The sequence below is a fragment of the Apteryx rowi genome, unplaced genomic scaffold (assembly GCF_003343035.1).
Source record: "Apteryx rowi isolate R43461 unplaced genomic scaffold, aptRow1 scaffold_49, whole genome shotgun sequence".
Lineage (NCBI taxonomy): Eukaryota > Metazoa > Chordata > Aves > Apterygiformes > Apterygidae > Apteryx > Apteryx rowi.
Window position 1 is genome coordinate 985,237 of NW_020450749.1, and position 20,354 is coordinate 1,005,590.

A 20,354-nucleotide genomic window follows, 5' to 3' on the forward strand; every position below is an offset into this window, starting at 1 on the left:
GACACTGCAGCACTGAAGCAGCCTGCTGCTTCCCTTGACACTCAAGGACAGCGTGGTACCTTGGTCTAAACATTTGTATTCCCAGCCATGGCAATGTCCTGGCCTTCCTCCTCGCTCCCCAAGCAGACATCTCACCTCTGGAGAGATGACCTGTGAGCAAACTGCATTGCAGGCTGCATCAGTGGGGAACTGAACCTGAAATGAGAAGTGACATGTAACAGCTCCATGAGCGACAGATATGTACAGCCCTTGGCATGTGTGGAGCTGAACTTTCCCTGCTGCAGTAAGGACTCACCAGCACATGCATAATGTTGCTGCCATCTCTGAAAACACCTTTTGTCTCTGCTGCATATGTAGTATTGAAGTGCTGGGTTCTTTTACTCTAACTGAATAATTAAGAAAGGAAAGAGGAAAAAAAGAACGTATTGGTAGCAAAATATTGCCTCCTGCAAATCTGGTATCTCTCACTGACCAGAAATACAGAAAAGAAAGTATCTGGGAGAGAGAAGATAAGGCTTTGCTAACAGTCTCATTTCCATCTGGAAGAGAAGGGAGCCCTCATTGAGAAAAAAAGGCAGGGGAGATAAAGACAAGATCAGAGATGGTAGGAAAGCATTCGTAAAGGGCAAGAGGGAAAGGGGGAGGGAGAGAAATCAGTCACAAGTACAGGTGAGATCAAACGGCAGCATAGCAGTAACAGCCGTATTTCCTCGGTTAAAGAAGCTGCAGGATGGAGAGGCAGCAGAGCACCATGCTGCGAGGAGTGCTGCTCTCCGCACCCACTGCAGAGACAGAGTTGTGCTTTCTCCATAGCAACAAGATACTTAAAAGCCGATCTGGAGCCTGAAGACCAGTTTAAAAACAAAACACAACACATGTATCGATTTATTATCTCTATTTTAAGCCTCAGCTGTGAAGTACACAGGATAGCATTTGTTTAGCTTGAGGAAGCATCATCACAGAAAGCTCCCTTCTCCCCTCGGTTATATTGTACCATCCCCGAACCAACCGCTCGTGTGAACCAAACCGCGGCGCTTGTACAAGCTCTGTAGTTTTACATAACGCCAAGCGTCCAGGGCACAAAGATGCCTCGTGGCAGCCCGAGGGGCTGACGGCTTCTGCCACTGCTAGTGCCGAAGGCCCCTGCTTGCCACCTTTGGAGCAGGACGCCAGGGAGGCGTCTGTACCTGCCAGCTCCTCCCCGGCACTTGGGGCAGGGAGGGACTCGCAGTCTTTTCCTGCCCTCCGCTCCTCTCCCTCTTTCCCATAAATCAAGACCGAAAGGGCAAAAAAATAAAAATAAATAAATAAATAAAGGAGAGAGTAACTTGCAGCTCAGTAGTTACCAACTCAGGTCACTGCTTATAAGGGCTCGGGACCTTGCTCCTACCTCCTGTCCTTGACGCCTGCTTATACCTGCTTGGCAAATGCGCTGCTGGGGTCCCTGCCCGCCTTCGATAAAAAGCCAGTATGCTGGTGACAGCGGCAGAGCTCCAGAAACGCCACAGAGCCCGTCTCCTCCTCACAGGCACCACCGGAGCTGGCATGGCAAATTCCACAAGTCACCCGGATTATTTAAAAGCTCATCAAGTTTGGGGGGAATACGCCGTACGGAAAAAGCTGTAGAACAGCACGGCTTTCAGTCGTGGCCTTGGTTTAGTTAGCTGCTGAGATTAGCTTCCTCGTGCAGGGAGGAAAAGCAAAAGGGGGCACAAAAGAGGGCGCTATCAAGTCACAGTTCCTTAACCACAAATATCACAGCTATGTTTTGGTAATTATTCCCATCAACTAAAACGGCATCCTTACAGGCCAGCTCCAAACCACCACCTTAATAAACCAGTGAACCTTCTTCCTTTATCCCCTCCTGTTTCACTCCCCCAGCAGTAGGAAAGCGCTGGAGCAGCAAAGCTCCCGCAGAATAATTCCTGCCCACTGCAGGGACCTGCTCAGCAAAACCTGGAGACCAGCCGATGGGAATTTTGGCTCTTTCGGGCAGAGCACAAGCGTGTGTGGGGCAGTGCTAAAACTATCCGGGAGAAACGCAGCCTGGCTGGGCATCGCGCAGGAAGCACTGCCAGGACTCACCGAGGAGCTTCACGAATCGCTGGACAGACCGGGGCAGCGCAGCGACCGCGCAGGCAACTCAACCGAGGCAGCCACCAGGTGCTCGGCGTCCCGCAGGGCACGACACCACGGTCCCTTGACGACAGACTGCGCAGAGACGCAGAGCGCTTACACGGCACCTAAGCAGGGACGCTTTCGTTCACTGGGAGAAGGAGGAAAAAAAATAATAATAAAAAGCTGAAGGCTCTGAAACGGGAGCTAAACCCCTTCACCAGCCCTGAGCACTGAAGATCTGTGGGAACTGGGTATGAGAAGGCAGACAGCAAACTCAGAATTGTTGATTACACGCAAACGTGCCAAAAACAAGGTACGCTGTGCCAATTGTGTTTGTTTTAAAGTTTCCCTGCCACTGTAAAACATCACATTGGTTGAATGCTTGGATAATTAGAAAAAAAAAAGCCTGCTTTAAGGTTAGCCAAAGACGCATTTCCAGTGCCGGCCATGAAAGCCATCTTTTGAAGGTTTCATATTAATATCATCGTTCTAACTTAGATTTCCCCCTCATCTTAGTGAGTCATAAGTTAAAAAAAAATGCACTGTACTCAGCAACTTTGCCATGGCTCAGCACTATTACAGACTTCATCTGTACATCTGCTAAATTGAGAACTCCAGAAAAATCTGAGCCTCGCACACTGAAAATCCATCTGTCTAACCATTTTCTAGGGCTAGTGCATTTGAATGACTATTTTGGATTTAAAATACAGAAATTTTCAATCAGTCAAGCCTTATTTACTAGCAGAAGATGCTTTATGGGTCCTGGCCTTTCATCTCCTTATGTAATGTTTTATTTAAGTACAAAATATTAAACTACTGACTAAATTTACTTTACTTTTGAAAAATACAACAATTTTATCTGACTAGAACTGATTTCTAATAGAGCTTTATAGAAAGGATGAGAATAACTTTTGTCTGCATAGATTAGGTGGAAAGAAAGAAAAGTATGAATCAGCTCGTTCTCATAAAAAGCTTTGCTAATTGAGATCTGTCTCCTATACAGTTAGTTACAAATGTAGAAATACCTCTTAATAAGCACTGTCAAAGGTTGCCAGGAGCAAACCAGTGGAACCCATCCAAAGTTGTTTCCTTTCCCTCCGCCTGGGTTATTTTACTGAACTCAAAATGGTGGCATCCAAGGGCTGGCCAGGCATTTGGGAAGCAACACAGCTAACTTGCATGGCACATGTTTTTTGGCAACTGGAATGGAAAATAATGATGTTTGCAAGTCTTTAGCTTAGAGTCCATGGCAGCTCCAGGAAAGTACCATCTTCCATTTCACCGAGACTACGGAAATTCCTCTTGGGTCAGAGATGGGCAGATGCTCACCACCACCTCCATTCCCACATTCACAGCAATCCCTGAGTGCTGCAAGGCAAAAATTTCCCATCCCAGGCAACCCCAGGGAGCCGCTCGCTGCACCCCCAAGCCCTGGGTAGATCTGGGAGCGTACTCTTAATAAAAGGGGGCTGCCTGCTCTTCAGGACGCTCACACCCGCCCGCAGCTCCCCTGCCTTGCGAGGCTTCAGCCTCAGCGCCCCGTCCTCCGCCTGCGAGCCAGGCCGGCGGCAGGGCTCGGAGCGGCTGCGGCGGCGAGCAGCCTGCCCTCTGCGCGCTCGTGGCACACGTACACGCGCACCCAGCACGCCGCACAGTCACAAGGCACAGCCTGGAAATCACAAGGGCTCGGTTGTTCCATCTTAGGAAGTTTAATTATCCCAATGATCTTCTCTTAATTAAATGGCAGTTCATCTACGTTCATATTTAAGTCTGAAATGTTAATATATTTTAAAATAATCTCTTGATGATAGCAAATCTAGTGAAGAGACAGAGGAAGGAAAGGAAAACTACCAGAGAAAGTAGTGCTAGGTGAGCTTGATAAATATAACTATTTCTAAATACAGACTGTTATATCTCAGGTGTTTCCCCATTTAGGACCATCTAGGTGAATCGTATTTCTAAAGGGGAAAATCGGGGGGGGGGGGGGGGGACTCAAAACAAAACTTCTTCCCTTGAAAGCAGATAAGTGAATCATAAAAAGTAAAAGTGACTGCAAGAGAAAAAATATAACTAGCCAAGCCAGAGGTTAGCAGAGTCTTTGCAGAGTCCTGCTGCGTGTGTAATTATTTACATTCTTCTGGCTCACAGAAAACAGTGGTGGTCTTGTAAAAAATTCACAGCAGTCTAGCAAGGTGCCACACATACAAGTCAGCAGCCAGCTCAAGAGAATTAATGGGGAACAGCAACCTTTTCAAAGGAGGAAGGAGAATTTGGCTATCCATTTACAGAGGTGTTTATTTCTTCAAGGGCAAGAGAAATTTAACATGGACAGCCCCCAGAAAATGAAAACCAGGGATTTCCATTCCAGCTGAAACTGAAGAGAAAGGACTCCACTAAATGCGATTACCATCACCTCAGCATCGGAGCACTGAGATACTCGCTAGATACCTCCTAGTCCTGGTTCTTCCACTTTACCGGATCCCACCATCTGGGGAACAAATCAAACCTATTGGAACCTCTGGAAAAGAAAAACAGCAGGAAGAAAAGAGTGTTTTGTGTTATTGGACATCTCATTTGTTATTCCATCTTTCATCCTTGAAACCCCTGGTATATGGCATAAGATCCCACAGCGGCAGTGGGCAGGACAGCTTTCCGCCCCTGCCTCTTCATCAGGTGGCAGCTGGCGCACGGGCTCTGCCCTGGCCCCTCTGTGCTCTCCACCACACTAGACAGCGGTTCACAAGCCCGGCATGGGAGCACACCTGGCGATGAAAGCCAGGGCTGCGCTCCAGCATCCGACGGGTACACAGCACCGCTCTGGAGACAGCACGCAATCAGAGCTGGCTGGAAAGGGGACAAAATCTGGTCACCTACCCCTACCCCAAAAGACCCTCCCGCTGCCCTCCAAGCGGCCAATGGGCAGCAGCAGGAAGGCCCAAAGCCTTCATGGATATCCCAGGGCCAGCCAGCACAGCCCGGAGCAGTAGCAATACTCCTCCCTTGCCATCCCCATTTGTTTCCTGCTTCAGCCCTTGAAAACTGAGAGATCTTTTGTCCTTTATACCTGAAGGTTTTGGCTGCAGCAATGACCAAATATCGTCACAATCTGAGATAAAATACAGACATGCTGCCCTCTTCTTAGCAGGCTGTTGCAGTAGGCAGGCACTCGGGTAGAAAGCAAACACACTGAACCCTGATTCCCCATATTCAGGCAGGTAGCTGTTCCTGGGCTCCCTTCTCTGTGCACATCTAGGCAGACCCCCATGTTCTCCCATGCCTATTGCTAATCTCTGCAGAGAGTTTTCCAAGGCAACATCCTGCACTGCAATCCAGCATTACAATCAACGGAGGAAATGCACTTACAAATTTGCAAGCAATTAAATCTACTGCCCTTGCTAACTTTGGCGATTTCTACAAGACTTGAATCTCAAGAATTTAATAATTACTGCTTTTGGCCTCTGTTCTGTGATCAGCTTGAGATATCAAGTTGCAATTTCAATCTGTGTCAGAAGCAGTTACCAAAAAAGAAATCTCTGAAAAAGATTCAATAAAAAAAGAGATTTAATAAAAACAGCCATGCTCCTGCTTTCTTCCTTTTAGTGCTATACAGAGATCTTTGTGCTACAATAGGTCTGGCTTCTGCAACCTCCATATTCTCCGAGCTTTTTGTTAATCTTGTTTTCTGGCTTCCTTGTTTTCATTTCAGACAGGTTTGATTTTGCCTTTGGGTTTTAGAAAAAATATTTCCCTGCATACCTAGATTATTTTCAAGTGGGAAATTCATTCCTTGAGTCCAGACAATAAACATCCAGCAATATTCCACATCCTTCAGCAAAACAGTCACTGAGTAACATCTTAACTCAAAGATGCTATGAACACACAAAACTGATTAGGTCAGCAAACAGTGGAGAAGATAACAAGGAATGTGATTTTTTTTTCTTCGATAAACTCTTTGGAATCTGAGCTAGAAAAAGTGAGACTCCACACTGAAGTGCCCCAACAAGTGCACTTAACGTTTTACAAATCCTGCAACCAAACTGGGTAGCTAAAGGGTTTGCAAACACAAATACTATTCCAAAATGAAAACCAGGGAAGGGAGACTCATATGCTGAAAAGCCACATGTTATCCATTCATTGGCCATTTAAAAATATTATCTTATCCATTAATACATGAATGAAATAAGTATATGAGACTAATAGAACCTAAAAAGAAGAAAAGGTACTGTCCTACAAGTATTTTATGTTAGTAAGCAAAGCCACATTGAGAGTGGAAACCATGCAACTTTGAAAACACAAGAACAAACATCGCTATCTTCAATGTCTTTAAAAACAGACATACCATGACTAAACAACACAGGAAAGGGAATTCAAATACAAGAGAGGCTTAATGAAAAAAGCTCTTCTCCAGGAGGAAATATGATGGTGCAGTGGTCTACGTGCGTGCACCAATATGACTTGTGTAGATCCACGTGTGCATGAAAGAGGACATAAGTAAATGCCTAATTTGAATTCAGAATTTAGATACAGCTAGAGTCAAGTCAGCATTTTCAAAATTAGCTAGCCATTCCTGGTGCACAATTTGAGACTCACTGAAGGACTACAGCTTTAGGACAGGTCTCTTCCGCCCTCTGAAATGAGGCACTTTCATTGCCCCTTAGTAGCTTGGGCATCCAAAAACTAAGGGATTCCAAAAACTGTTAGTAATTTCTGGGAATACTAACCTGATAAAAGAATGAAGCAAACCAAATGCAGCTTGTAAACAGGGAGCTACTTGTAATGTTAGTGTGAATCATCATTATTATTTTGCTTTCTTGTTATTCTCATTCAGTCAAAGCCATTATCTTCAATTAAGAAGGCATATTTAGTCTTCGAGATGCAGCAACAGTTATATTAGATAAGGGCTGGAGATCTGTAAAAACCTAGGACATCTCTCTAGGAGTTTGTACTGGGTTCTTGGACAATAACCTTGCTAGATGAACAAGAAGGAAGCTACCCAAGAAAGAGCAACACAACACAAGAGAAGCAGCGAGTCCAGAAGAAATGGTGATGATCAGTATGGTGTGGCTGTCAAGCTCCAAGGAGGCCGTGTAAGAGAGTAGGAAATGCTCTAAATTTCAGATTCAAGATGGGTAGGAAAATGAAGTGATACAGTTAAAATATTTAGGTTCACATATAAAGAAAATCAGTTGTGAGATTGAGCACAATTACTGAGCAGACATTATTGTTAATGCCCTGCAAGTGTTAACTTGTGAAACTGCATTATTACTGTTCCATTCTATATCTCAGATGTTGAGCTTTCATCAGTTCAAAAATACGTTGCTTATTTCAGCTGAATTGAAGGCAATTCTCTTCTCCATCCTTTCCCCGAGTAGACTTGCAGGACAGAACAGCAGGCCATGCCGTGTTAAATCTTCATCATCCATTTTTAATCACTTTTGGCAGCAACTATTCCATTTGATCAAGCTGATTGCATTAGTGGAGGGATCAGCTCCTGTTCTTAAGTGAGCTGTCTGACTGTTCCAACTCTTGAGTGGTATCAGTTACTGCTTTACCATCTGCAGATGTTGGAGCATCGTGCTCCCAGAAGAACCCGTGTTAGTACTAGCTGGTTGCTGCTAACTTACTATCCACAGCATCCTGAAGAAGTCTTTGAATCTTGACAGGAGCCTTCATGAAAATTGCACAGGAACCTATCAGCTAGACATTTGAAAGCATGCTGCTGCCCCAATTTAAAAATCAGAAGTATGTGGGAGGACAGAGTTTTTGCTGTTACATATTGGAGATGCCAGACAATAATGAATATCTGAAATACAAAATGAGCATAGAAAGAGCGGGCCCTCAGACCAGGGACACACTGTCTTTGAGCTATACTTAGAAGTTTGCAAGCAACTTTCCTATAGGCCTCAAACCTGTCTTTGTATAGATGTAGAGGGTCCCACAAGTGGTCAAAACAAAGACTATTAAATAGTATATTGGCTTTTCCTATGGTACACTTTACTCTCACCACCCTACAAGTTTAAAATTTAAAATTAAGATATTTTTGGTTAGCAGTCTTATCTCCTCCTTCTTCCTCCTCCCTTTGCTCCTCCTGTCACTCTGCGCAAGTTTCTGAGATAAAGCAAGCACTGCACAGGGCTTTGGGAACATGAGGTGAGAGCTCATTTTGGTTTTGTCCTGGAGGCTGTCAGCATCCCAGACTCGCCGCTGAGCAGCATGAGCTGCCTCGCTGTAACCCAGCCCTCCTGGAGCAGTGGGCATACTGGTCGTGTGCTCTTACCTGCCTCCAGAAGGGCTACTTCCTTGTGTCAGCAGTTCTCCTGGACAGAGATCCAGTAACAACAGGACAAAGCCTGCAAGACCAGACAACGGGCAGCTTATCCAGGAACTTATCTGACTAAATGGAATATTTGAACAAAGGAACAGAAAGGGGAGTAGGAAGAGAGTTCTCTCTTCTTAAAACATCTCATTTTCAACTTTTTTTTTCTTTTCTTTTCTTTTTTTTTTTTTTAAACAAAAGGGTACTAACTTATTTTGGAGGAGAAAAAAAAAGGAGAGAGAGACTATAGCAGAAACCTCAATTAAAAAAATAACATGATAAATCTGGCTTACCTCCCACAGACGCCAAGCAAACTGTCATTAAGTTACCCCTCTATGCACAGGAATTGAAGTTGAGCCCAGTCTCTCTCCTTTTTTCACACAGGATTAGGTGATAAGTTAGCCAGAAACAATCCAAAGGAGCTCCAAAACTATTCCTTATATGGCAGATACATTTGAAGGCTCCATTCTGCCACTGACTTTGGCAGTTGTGWAGAGAATCTGTCCCATTTTTTCCCTACCATCTCTTTCCTCACAGTACGCCACCTTTGAGGGGGTGCAATTCTCCTGACATCATTACGCGCCCTGGAAGTTGAGGCATTATGCCAAGGCCTACATCTTTACCATTCCTGTAGTTCCCCTAGTATGACGATATTAAGAAAAAAAAGCCTCATAAGCAGCCCAAAATTACAGATGGCTCCAAATGGAATAAATATTAAAAAAGCAACTGACATCAAAAGCTACTCAGCAGGAACAAAATGTATGTATTGACATACTGCAGTTGCAGTGAAGAGGAGGAAATACTGACTTCACTCAGCTTCTGCTCTCCTTAGCGCTCACTGACCGCAGTCTGGCTGAAGGATCCGATATCCTTAAAGATGCTCAAGGCTCTAAAAATGTCTCTAAGGCATTCAAGTGCCTCACTGTGTGTGTGTGTATATATATATATACACACACACATATATATATTCCTATATATATTCATTGATATATATATCTATCTCAATTCTAGGTGAGAGAGAGAGAGAGCAAGCGAGCGAGCGAGCGCGAGCACACCTAGAATTGACATGAAGTCTCTGTGTTCTTGAGTCCTTAAAAAGGTGGCCCATACCCTTTGGGGGGGTCATGCAGCTATTAGGATAACAGTGGAAAATAACTGACATTAAATGGTGTTTTTTATTGCTGAAGGCAAGTGAGGTCAAATCAAGATAGAGCTGCAGAAAACAATGCATTTGTCCAACTTTCTCATCTTCTGCCTTTCCAGGACTGAAGGCCACGTTCTCCCACTAGTATCCTTCTCCTTCTCCTCAAAATAGCAATCAAATACTCCTCAGCAGACAAGCAGCCCGAGTCCTAGGTAACTGAGGCAGCGGGACAGGGGAACAGCAAGGATATCAGCCGCTTGCCAATCCTAAAGCTCATTTATAAGATGCATGAACCTTCTTTAGACTTTGTTCACATATGTGTCTGTGTGTGTAAGTCATATACATGTGTGCACACACCCACACATATGCATACATATGCTAAATATGTTCTCCAAAGCAGCTTTGACACCTTTGACATTAATCCCCTCATCCAGAACTGACCAAGTTTATTGATCTTCAAGAACAACTGCTAGACTCATCTATTTAACCAAGTTTCCATAATCTATTTGTTGGGAGGAAGATACTGGTTTGATTCAAACTCGCTATGATTAGCCCTACACCAGTGAGATTGGCTCCCTGCCTTTCTCCAAATTCGTTTGCCTCTTAACATTATGGGGTGCAGGTTACTTACCAGATCGTGCACAAGTCGGCCCTGGCACTGTATTTATCAGCCAGGTTCCAACCACTTCCAGCCTTTACCTCTTTGCTACTTTTTGCCATCTAAGCATATGGTTACAAAGATAAAGCGTGTTTAATCTACCTGAAATACAGTTTATAAATACTACAAAGTATAAGTAAAGCCTTCAAAACAACGGCTTGAGAAACAAAATGATACACAGATCTTAGCATTTCTGCTGTGGGATTCATTCTTCTGCATCTGCCCAGTAAGCTCTCCACAGAGCCGCACACACAGACAGCAGTAACCATACTTCACCAGAGAGCTGCTCTGCGTTCAGCCACCACGCAGTGACTGGCAGAGGACAGCAGGGACTGTTATTCCCATTTTGCACAGCAGAGCTAAGTGAAAGTTTGACATTGCAGATACACATCAGTAGGGTGGAAAGCAGGAAAAATAAAACCATGGAAGAGGGATCTAGAGAGATGAGAAGTTACAACGGCTGCCATGGAGTGGGACCAGGACCTGCCTCCCATCGCAGCCAAGATCCAGGCTTCCTACCCCTGCTCCTGCCCACCACATCCATATGTTTACAAGAGTGTAAAAGAGTAAACTCTGTCACTTCCTTTCCTCACAATACTATTTTTTTTTCTTTTTTTCTTTTCTTTTTTTTGGGGGGTGGGGGGTATTAAATAGGCAGAGATTGTTCTTAGAGAAAACACATGAAGTCATATTAGAAGTGTAAGAGCCCACAGGCAAGAACAGATTTACCAGAATATCACAGTAGTCTCTCCTGCCACAAAGCTGCCTTAGGGATTCACCCTGCCCATCTGCTACACCATTACATAAACAGGGGTCAGCACATGCCAAAACTGAGCGGGAACGAGGGGATGACATAGTCCTCACTCTGCAGTCTTTAACAGCTCTTCCCTGTACTTGCAGGCACATGCACCCGAAGATGTGAGCTAAGAAAAGAAATGGAAGCACAAGAGAAAATTTCTCTACGTTCTTTTCTCCTCTCACTTGCAGGAGTGTAAGTTCGAATACAGAAAACACGCAATAGCTATTTCCACAACATCGTGTTCACAGAGCCAGAGACAGCGCAGGGATTGCTGACCTCCCGCTAGAAGGGGCGGAGGGCCACAGCATCCCAGCTCCACGGCCGGCTGGACACGGAGCACGCCACAAGCAGCAGCTTACCTGGAGACAGCAGGAGTAGTCAGTGCTTCTACTCCAGGCCGCTTTAGGCATTAAGACCCTTGAAGAGAAGAGTGTTTGCAGATTGTACTGTTTGCAAGCTGTCCAAGAAATGAGTCTTTCCTATAAAAAAAAAGTGTCCAAACTACAGGCCAAAACGTTCAGGATCTCCATTAAATCCTTTGACTTCCTACAAATGCTATGTGTCCTTACCTCCACCGATTTGCAGATCTTGGCCTCCCATCCTACGGACACAGTTACAATGGTGTTTGAATGCCAAATGTTTCATACACAGCTGAAGTGTTTCAGCAAGTCTCTGCCTCATCATCCAATAAACACGAGGATTTCTAGTTTCACACCACTATTCTGAAAAACCTAACATGGAACATGGCATATATTTCTATAAGAAACTTTTTTGTCCAACTGATGAGCACAAGCAGACAAAACCTAGGTTCTCGCAGCCAAAGTGAATTTTTCTGCAGTTTGCAAAGCCATACTATGAAAAATACCAACATGAAAAGGGAGGGCTGAGCCTCCCTAACGTTTTCATGCATTTAATTATGGACAATAAGAACATCCCTAGGAAAAGCTCACCCAGTAATGAAATCTGTAGTGAAAAATGACCACCCAGAAGTAAAAGTAGTCATACACAATTAATGAATTCATTCAGCCAGCCAATAAATCAAAACAGCGAACCAGACTCTTAATCACACAGAGAAACATTTCTCAGTGCTTCTTATGTTATATTTTGCTTAAGGTCTACATTACCAATCGGTTATTTCTTTAATGCTTAACTAGTTACAATATAGTTTAAAAGTTATTTAAAATATAAGGGTCACTCAAGGATACTGTTTAAGAACATACTGTTCTTTTCAGGTTTCTAATTCTGAAGGAAATTAGTATCAGTAGATTTATTTTCTGGGTCAAAACCAGGAAAAGTTACTGCTGCACAATTAACTTCAGCTTTCCAGAAAGGGTCCTAGCTCTTCCATTCATGGGGTCAACACACTGTAAACAGACTTCAGTCATTCAGAAGGGTCATCACTGCCTGAAGATCGTGCATTTTCCTTCTACCAGGGCCCCATGGGGCCTTTGGGTAGGAGATTCAAGGATAACATCTTAAAAATTTGTCAAAGGTATTTTGAAAAGTTTCTCTCACTATCAACTATTTTAATGTAACAATAAACTAAAATAAGAGAAATTGTACCTCTGAAAAAGCTCATAGGAAGAGAATATTAAGAAAAGAAACAGCAGCTTCATTCAAGACTGAAAAACAGAACCAAACTTCCCAATACTTTAAGTTACAAATGCCTTTTCCCCCCCTATAGATCATCTTGTGTTCCCCAGTGGTTCCCCCATCTTTCTCTGGTTTTCACACACACAGAAAAAAAGACACAAAAAGACACACACCAAAAAAAAAAAAAAAAAAAAGGAACAATGGAACATCCTGATGCTTCTTCTGTTGAACTTTGCAGCACCAGGCTTCAACGCAAGAGCTACACACGCTCCTTGTAGGAACCCAACACCAACCTCGGGTAGAAGAGGCAGGAGCCGAGGCAGTTCTCAGGTACGACCGGATTTCGGGCCATTCTCTGCGAGCGCCGAACAACACTCCCGCTCCCAGCTCTTGGAAACTAGAGGTGATGAAGGACAAAGCTGCCTGGCACTCCCTGACCTTCTGATTGCTGAACACCTTTGTGCTGAAATCACATTTATTGCTGTGCTTTTTTTTTTTTTTTTCCTCCTTTGGATGTGACTTCTACACACCCATGACCTAAACTAGCACCAACTGAGCACAAAGGACTGTGCTGATACTCCAGGCTTTTTCCAACAGCAGGGTTTAGTTAGTGCCAATGTCTAGCGCCAGCTCAGTAATGAAAGGTCACACCAATTCCTTTCTTCCAGATTTTCATTCTCTCAAGGAGGGCAATGGGGAGAGCCCCTGCAAGGTGACTCAAGACCAAGAAACCTGCCTCCAATTACAGTTATTGCAGTTATGATTCCTGAGTGAACCTATTAATCAAAGTCTCTGCACAGCAAGATCTTTAATCTGACATAAATCCTTTCAAGTCACCTCCAAACCTGGGAATAAAACCAATTTTCCTTCTCCCAGTTTCAACAGTAGCCAAAACCTTCCCTGCATCCAACAAAACGCACGTGCCCTCTCATTCACAATTGCTACACCATTTCCCAGGCCAAATTTTCAAAAGGCAGTCTCCACCTGCAGGCCTACATTCAAACTTTTAGTCCACACTCACCCACATTTATCAATATTGCACACCAGGCCCTACAAATCCAACCAGGAATCAGGACTGCGCCACACTAGGCGCCACATAAACACAGGAAGATAGAAGTCTGCCCTCTGCCCCTACAAGCTCACAAATTAGAAGTCAGCTAGGAAGAGGGGACATGGCTACACCTGAGCATAATACAGTCTGTGTAGCATTGGCACTTGGGGGGGGGGGGGCGGATTTGAGCACCAACAGAGCAAAAAAAAACCAAAGTGCAAACCCAGCACCCTGCTGCTTCTTGAAAAATCTTGCCCATGATATTACTGACATGGATTTTGCCTTGAAGACGTACTTACAGATTTTGAGACAAACTTTTTCAGGTATCTTAAAAGAGGTAAGTCCACAGACACAATGAAAACCAAAAGTTAATGACACACATTAAATAGCAGCCAGACAACTTGTCAATCACTGGACAAAGCCCTGATAGTCATCAATTAAGATGAAGAGCGGAAACAGCCTTTCCCTTTTTTAACTGCATATTCTATGGGGAGGAGGGCGAACGGCAGCCCGGAGGGCTGAGCCTGGCYGCTACCGGCTCTGCTCGGCCCTGTGGATCAGCAGACTGGAATGCAGGAAACCAGGCACATTCCCCTAAAGCACAAAACATGGCTTTTGCTGTGACATCCTCAATTTACCCCACTCTGAACCAGAACGGTAGGAATTAGAAGTGAAGAAATATAATTGGGGGGGGGGGGGGGAGGGAGCATGGGGGACACCCCCAACAGTGACTGTTTTGCAAAAGGCTTCATTATGTTGAGCAAGCCAATAAGCCTGCTGCTGCAGCAGGACTTGCTGGGTGCGTTCGGACCCTAGCAATGATGACACAGTTGCAGGCAGGCTGCTCCCCATGTAGGAAGTGGACACAACGACCTGTCCATGTGCCCAGGAGAGCTGCTCTCCAAGTGACCTAAGTATAAGCAAATCTACCTAAACCTGCCTTGGAGCTCACCACAAAACTTCTCAACTTAGGCACAGCAAAAAAACATCAGTTCTAAGGATCCCTTCAGGACAGCTCAACTTTGTTGCGAGGACACCGTCTGCTGCCCCTCGCAGCCACACTCCACTGCTTGTCTGTGCTCTCAGACAAGCCACTTCCTTTAGGCAATACACCTATGAGTGACACGCAACAACAGAAACTCTTAATTTGCTGGTGCTGTTTTGCCCTGAGAAGTATCAGGGCCTAGAGGAAGAACCCAACGATACATACACTTTCCAGCTCGCGTATTAATTTTGTGGGTCCTGTCATGCTACCAGCAATGCTCAGAAGCAAGCCATTGCTCATGCTGCTTTGTGGGCTACACTTCCACCCTCTTCTGATGACTCACCTCCCTGTGACCATACTATGATAGAGAGCGATGGCACGTAGGCATTTCAGAAACACTAACAGGCGGTCACTATGTGAAAGAGCTGAAAAAGCAGCAATTAAGGGAGAGGTACAGGGATGACTTTTACCTATGTATTGGCCTGGGACTCAGAGATGCGGTTTCTATTCCTGGCATTCCCACCAACCTCCTGGGAGCATGGCAGAATTTGTCCTCTTCTCGTGCCTCAGTTTTCCCACTGATCGAATGTGTGTGCATGCCCATAAAGCAAGACAAAAAGCAGCTGAAGAATCTTAGCTTTGGAAATGGCGTGAAAATCCCACATCTTGCTTCCACCTCTGGATTACAGTCATGTTGTTCTAGTAAACTTTGGACCTACCTGTTCTGGGAAGTCTGACATGAAAGATGAGTATGAATTTTCAGGGCACTTACAAAACTCCTGTTTTATCACTCTTAGCATTTTGTCTGGAAAGACATCTAGAATACATAGAGAGCCAGGATTTTCCTTTTGAACAGCATGCAGTCAGACCAAAACAGATGGCTCCTTTCGCACATAGCCAGGCCATGGGCCAGTCCAGAAATTTCCTGTGAAAATCTTAGCTCGGAAAGTCTAGATTAAAATGATGATATTGATGAAAGGCACCCAGTCTTTCCCCCTAAAGCCTCCAAAGGACATTATGGATCATTATCTCTATTTTACAGATAAGAAACAGGAGAAACACATGATAGAGGTCACTTGCCTCATGTCATTTAACATAGCAGTGCAGCACCAGGAACAGGAACTACTGCCATATCTCAGTCTAGCATTTAAAGAAAACATTCAGTTTGAATAAAGCTACCATAACAATGGGATCCACAGTGACGAACAGTAATCCACTGTCTCTTGAACAGCAATACCGACTGTCTCTTACCTCTTGGTTGCTGGTGCCTCATAGCTTAACAGAGCTGCGGAGTTAGCCTGGTTTGCAGGCTCACACATTAGTTGCTTACAGAGATAGATCTCCTTCAAAGGCAGTCTCTTTTATATTTAGCCTTAAAAGGGCACAGAAAGCCCATTCCATGGCCAGGTTTGTCTCTTGCGTATGGAAACTTCAAGGCCAAGGAGATGATCTTCAATTTCAAACTCTACTTACACCTGTCTATATAACAGAGTGAAACTCAAATTAGGCTCATAAGGGAAGAGACCATAAGCATTATCACAAAACCACTGCCTTTCCCACCAGACCTTCTGGTGTCATACTGATGGATACTGCCATTGCTTACCCCACTCCCTGAGCCTCTGTATCCTTTTTCCCCCCCCCAACATAAACAGAAAATAAATTCCAGAGCCAGGCACTGTAACAAACTCCGCAGGAACAGAATATGGATACATACACTAAACTTGATTCCTCACTGGAGGAAGAAAGCCGTCTTCCCAGCTTATTATTTTAACACAATTGCTTTTGATTCAGTCATGCTGAGAAAACACAAGGAAGCAGAAAAACAAGAGTTCTCAAAAATTAATTAAAATAAATTAGTTCCTGACAGAAAGTGAAAGTTGAAAACATCCTCTAAACTTAAAGCCACCAAGACAGAGATGGATCCAGCCACTTTTGAGTGGAAGCTTTCCATTTTTCTTTGCTTTAAGGAATGTAACACATCACCGATACTAGACAGAGCAGTAATGTCGTGTGGGAGAGGATGGGGGAGTGCAGACTGTAATGCCATAACCTGTTAAGAACAGAGGCTGAGAGTATTAGCAGGATCCCCCCTTGCATGCCTGATGAACCAACTCATGTCACTGAGCTTACCAGAGAGTTGGCTCACACGTGTGCAGTGACTGTATCGTGACTTGTCATGAAGTCCCAGCTCCTGTGATGAGTAGAGCAGACAGACTGAATGATTGAGTTCAGAGTCAATGATATTGCTGAGTTTCCTTTCACAAAACCAGGTTAACAAGAAAAAAAAAAATCATCTTCTGTTTCAGTACAAAAGAAAATTCAGGATAGTGCATTCTCATTTGAAGACATCCCTTAAAAGCACATTAAACTACACTGATTACGGAATGTAATCCAATGTCCCCTCAAGTTTCTTAGTGTTGCTGAGAATCCCTCTACTGTATTGATCCCTCTGGAAGTAGTGCTTTCAAAATTAATTTCAGCTATCAAGCAACACGGCTCATTATTGGTTATTTGAAGCATGCAGTGCTTATTTGCAGTACAGAAACAGGTCTTGTTAGTAGGAAAATACAGTAGTATGAAATTCAAGCTCAAACTCTTCCAGAAAGTTTCAGCCCCGCAACCACCTAAGCACCTCCAAGGGTATGTTGTTACGCAGGGCAGACACCCTGATACCGATTCAGCTGCAGCCCGGAGCAGAGGTCCCTTGTTGCCTCTTAAGCATTCTTTTCCAAGGAAAAATATGCTTAAGAACCAACACTGCCTGTCTTTCTGCTGTCTACATGGCACCAACACACACTGCTCCACGACTGGAGCTTCCTAGGGATTACTGCCATGCTGCTAATTAACCATAGGAGAGTTGATATCAACACTGATAAACTGACAAGCGGTGCTTTTCAAGTTCGCTCCAAAAATGTAATTTCAGAGAAAGAAAAGGAGCGTGGAAGGGTAACGTAACACCGAACAGAGATTCAGTGGACTGCTCCGAGTCACAAGAACTGCCAAACTGATCCTTTCAAACGGCCTCCGAAAGCCGGCAGATGCAAAGCGACAGAATAAAGCAGTGCTCCATCTTTGACACCCTGAGAGGAAGGCTTAAGCTCTTATCTGCATGAATCACTGCAGAAAACAAACCGGTACCAGACACAAGTATACGGATGCGTAAGAACAGCTAATGGAGTAGAAATAAAAAGGGAGAGAACTGTTCATCACATGTACACCACCACAACATGAGATTTCCAGCAGTGCTAAAAACACCTTTGAGCAATGATTTCACAACACCCATCTCCCCAGTCAGGTTTGCCTTCCATGAACCCCTAATCAACGTATTTTCTTATATTCTTCCTTTGCTAAAATAAAACTTAGAATTTTTTTTTATTGCGAAGCAATTGCAGGAAAAGCTCTAAGACTGATCACGTGACAGTATTTAATCTCATTTTCCCCACCTCAGAGCTGCTATACTGTAGGACGAAACAAGCCCCACGAGTGAAAGGGAAGGCTGTTCATTTATCAGTCTGCGCTACCACATCCCCTGACCTATTTTATTACTAAAAATAGTCCCTCTTAGGTCACTGCTGCAAATTGAATTCTGCTGCTTCAGTGCCCACTGCAATCTCACGAAACTGCATGCTGCCTACACACAAAACACTAAGTAGGTTAACTTATTCACTGCCAAGGATGCAGCCGGTCTCACAGGGATAAAAAATAACAAAGCATTTCGCTTAAAATCAATGAGAGATGTTTTCTGCAACACAGTTTAAGCCCAGACCCAATTATTTACACTGGGCCAAGAATATAAATTATTGCCATCACCTGAACGCTTGACATCCCATTTGCTTTATTTACAATAGGTTTTTCAATATTTTTCTTACAAAATATGTTTTCAAAGAAATTTAGTCTTAGGAGTGATGGACTGGTAGCCCTAATAACCTCTGTTCACAAAACCACCACGAGGAACAAGGCTAAGACTTTCTCAGCAAGCCCCTTCACTAAGGCAAGTCTAGGAAGACATGAGACAAGAGGGAGCAAGTCAAAATGTTCCCAGTTAAAGACAACAATTTCCTCCACAAGACCAAGGCTCTATATTGTAATCCTCAACCCAGAGCACTTCACGATCATCACACACCATCAAGTGGACTGACAAATCCTTGTCCAACAAACCCACCCCTACTTAAAAGGTAAAGGAAAACAAACACACCCAAAACCAACCACAAAGAGATCAAAGCAAACTGACCAGACAGAGTCGAGAAGGGAAAACGCAAGCACAGAAAAGTAAAATAACTCGTTCAAGAGCCAACCAGCAGCAAAAGCAGCTAAGAACATGATTCCCCATCCTGTGTCTTGACCATTAGATCCCATGTCCCATCCTCCCAAAATACGCTGGGGGCAGGTTGGCCCAGGGACTCTATTGCCTGCCAGCGCTGCTAAAGCCTGGGCAAATTCCGCTGGCAACTTTTTAGTGTGTAGCAGAAGTATCCAAACCTCCTTGACCATAGTTAATACCATACTTTTCCAAGTCAAAATTTAGTACAAATTCACAAACCAACTGAATACTTGCCAAAACAAAAATCAAAGAGATCGCATGGCTTATGAAGTTCTTAGGTCTTCCAAGACCCAGATAAGCTGTTCTTTACAGATCGTTAAGATAAAAATCAACAAAATGGATTTTAAAATGCTCTGGAAATGAATGTGCACCACTCCTACTGGATTTTGGGGGGAAAGACTGGGAAATATGTGATCTATTCTGAGCTAAAGGTCAAAGAAAACATGAAAGAAAGATTTTTCTTTTTTTTTCCCCAAAACATAATTCAGTCCAAATCCCTGCAGTTTACCATTTAGAACTTCAGACAGTTCATCATTGAGGCCGGACTCTGAACATCACTTTCCTATGACTGGGGCGTGGTCCAGAATCAGGAGGCTCTTGTGCTTCTAAAAACATTTAGGACCATTACCTTCCCTCTGTTAAGCCCACACCACTCGGAGGTACTAATCAGAAGAACTGCCATATCTTAACTTCTATTACAGTGAGGTACGAATTACAGAAATACCAGCACAAAGCCTAAAGAGGCACTTCTTGGGAGTTGAGCAAGCACCCCCATTAGGCAAGGTAGCACGGGGGTGCCCAGCTCAAGACGCCGTTTTGGCCGCCACACCCCACTCGTGTGAATGGCAGGCACCGAAGGATGCCCGCCTGGCCGCCTCCGGAAAGCCAGGCAAGGTCACTGCGGTGCTCTGCAGAATTTGACCTTCAATTCTGAGCTGCGAAGCTGGTTTTAAAACAGGGGTCAAGGCTGGAAGGAACAGAAACAAGTTGCTCCCTGTGGCCAAGAAACGGTGACACCTTTTTTTTCCAGAAAAGACAAATCCCCCCCAGCTCGAGGGCTAGGGAGCTAGCACTGCACTGTGTGTGAGGCTGTCATCTCATATTCACACGTGCTGAAAAAATAATTAGCTGGCATCTCACACTCCATTTTTGAACACCTGCAAGCAAACGCTAAGCCAGCAGGGTACCTCCTCCTGCTCCCCGTGTTTTGCCTCATGCTCTCGCTCCAGGAGCGCCACTTCAGTGAAGAGACCCCTTGGAAACCCCCACGTTCCCCAATACCTATGACAACTTGTAAAGTAGCTGCATGATACCCGTGCCAAAACCACCTCATCTGCCTGCACATATACCGATTTCCTTAGTCTTCAGC

The 20,354-nt window shown here is 44.3% G+C and overlaps 1 protein-coding gene across 14 annotated transcripts in view; it reads right to left on the bottom strand.

Moving 5' to 3' along the window:
* The window catches only part of SERGEF (secretion regulating guanine nucleotide exchange factor), a 159,818-nt gene that overhangs the window by 26,533 nt on the left and 112,931 nt on the right, over positions 1-20,354 (bottom strand). For 2 of the 14 annotated variants that reach the window (XR_003255677.1, XR_003255678.1), the window contains exons 11-12: positions 3,144-3,318; positions 2,086-2,266 (exon numbers count right to left, since the gene is read on the bottom strand). The exons of 5 other annotated variants lie outside the window; for them this stretch is intronic. Coding sequence is in view for 4 of the 9 variants with exons in the window: in XM_026078928.1 (XP_025934713.1) it covers positions 4,590-4,636 (47 nt within the window). In the remaining 5 variants the exon portion in view is untranslated. Of the gene's footprint in view, positions 1-59; positions 196-2,079; positions 2,267-3,143; positions 3,319-4,566; positions 4,637-11,714; positions 11,767-20,354 lie in introns of those variants that run through there. 7 more of the 14 variants (XR_003255676.1, XR_003255680.1, XR_003255679.1 and 4 more) reach the window with 7 other exon arrangements.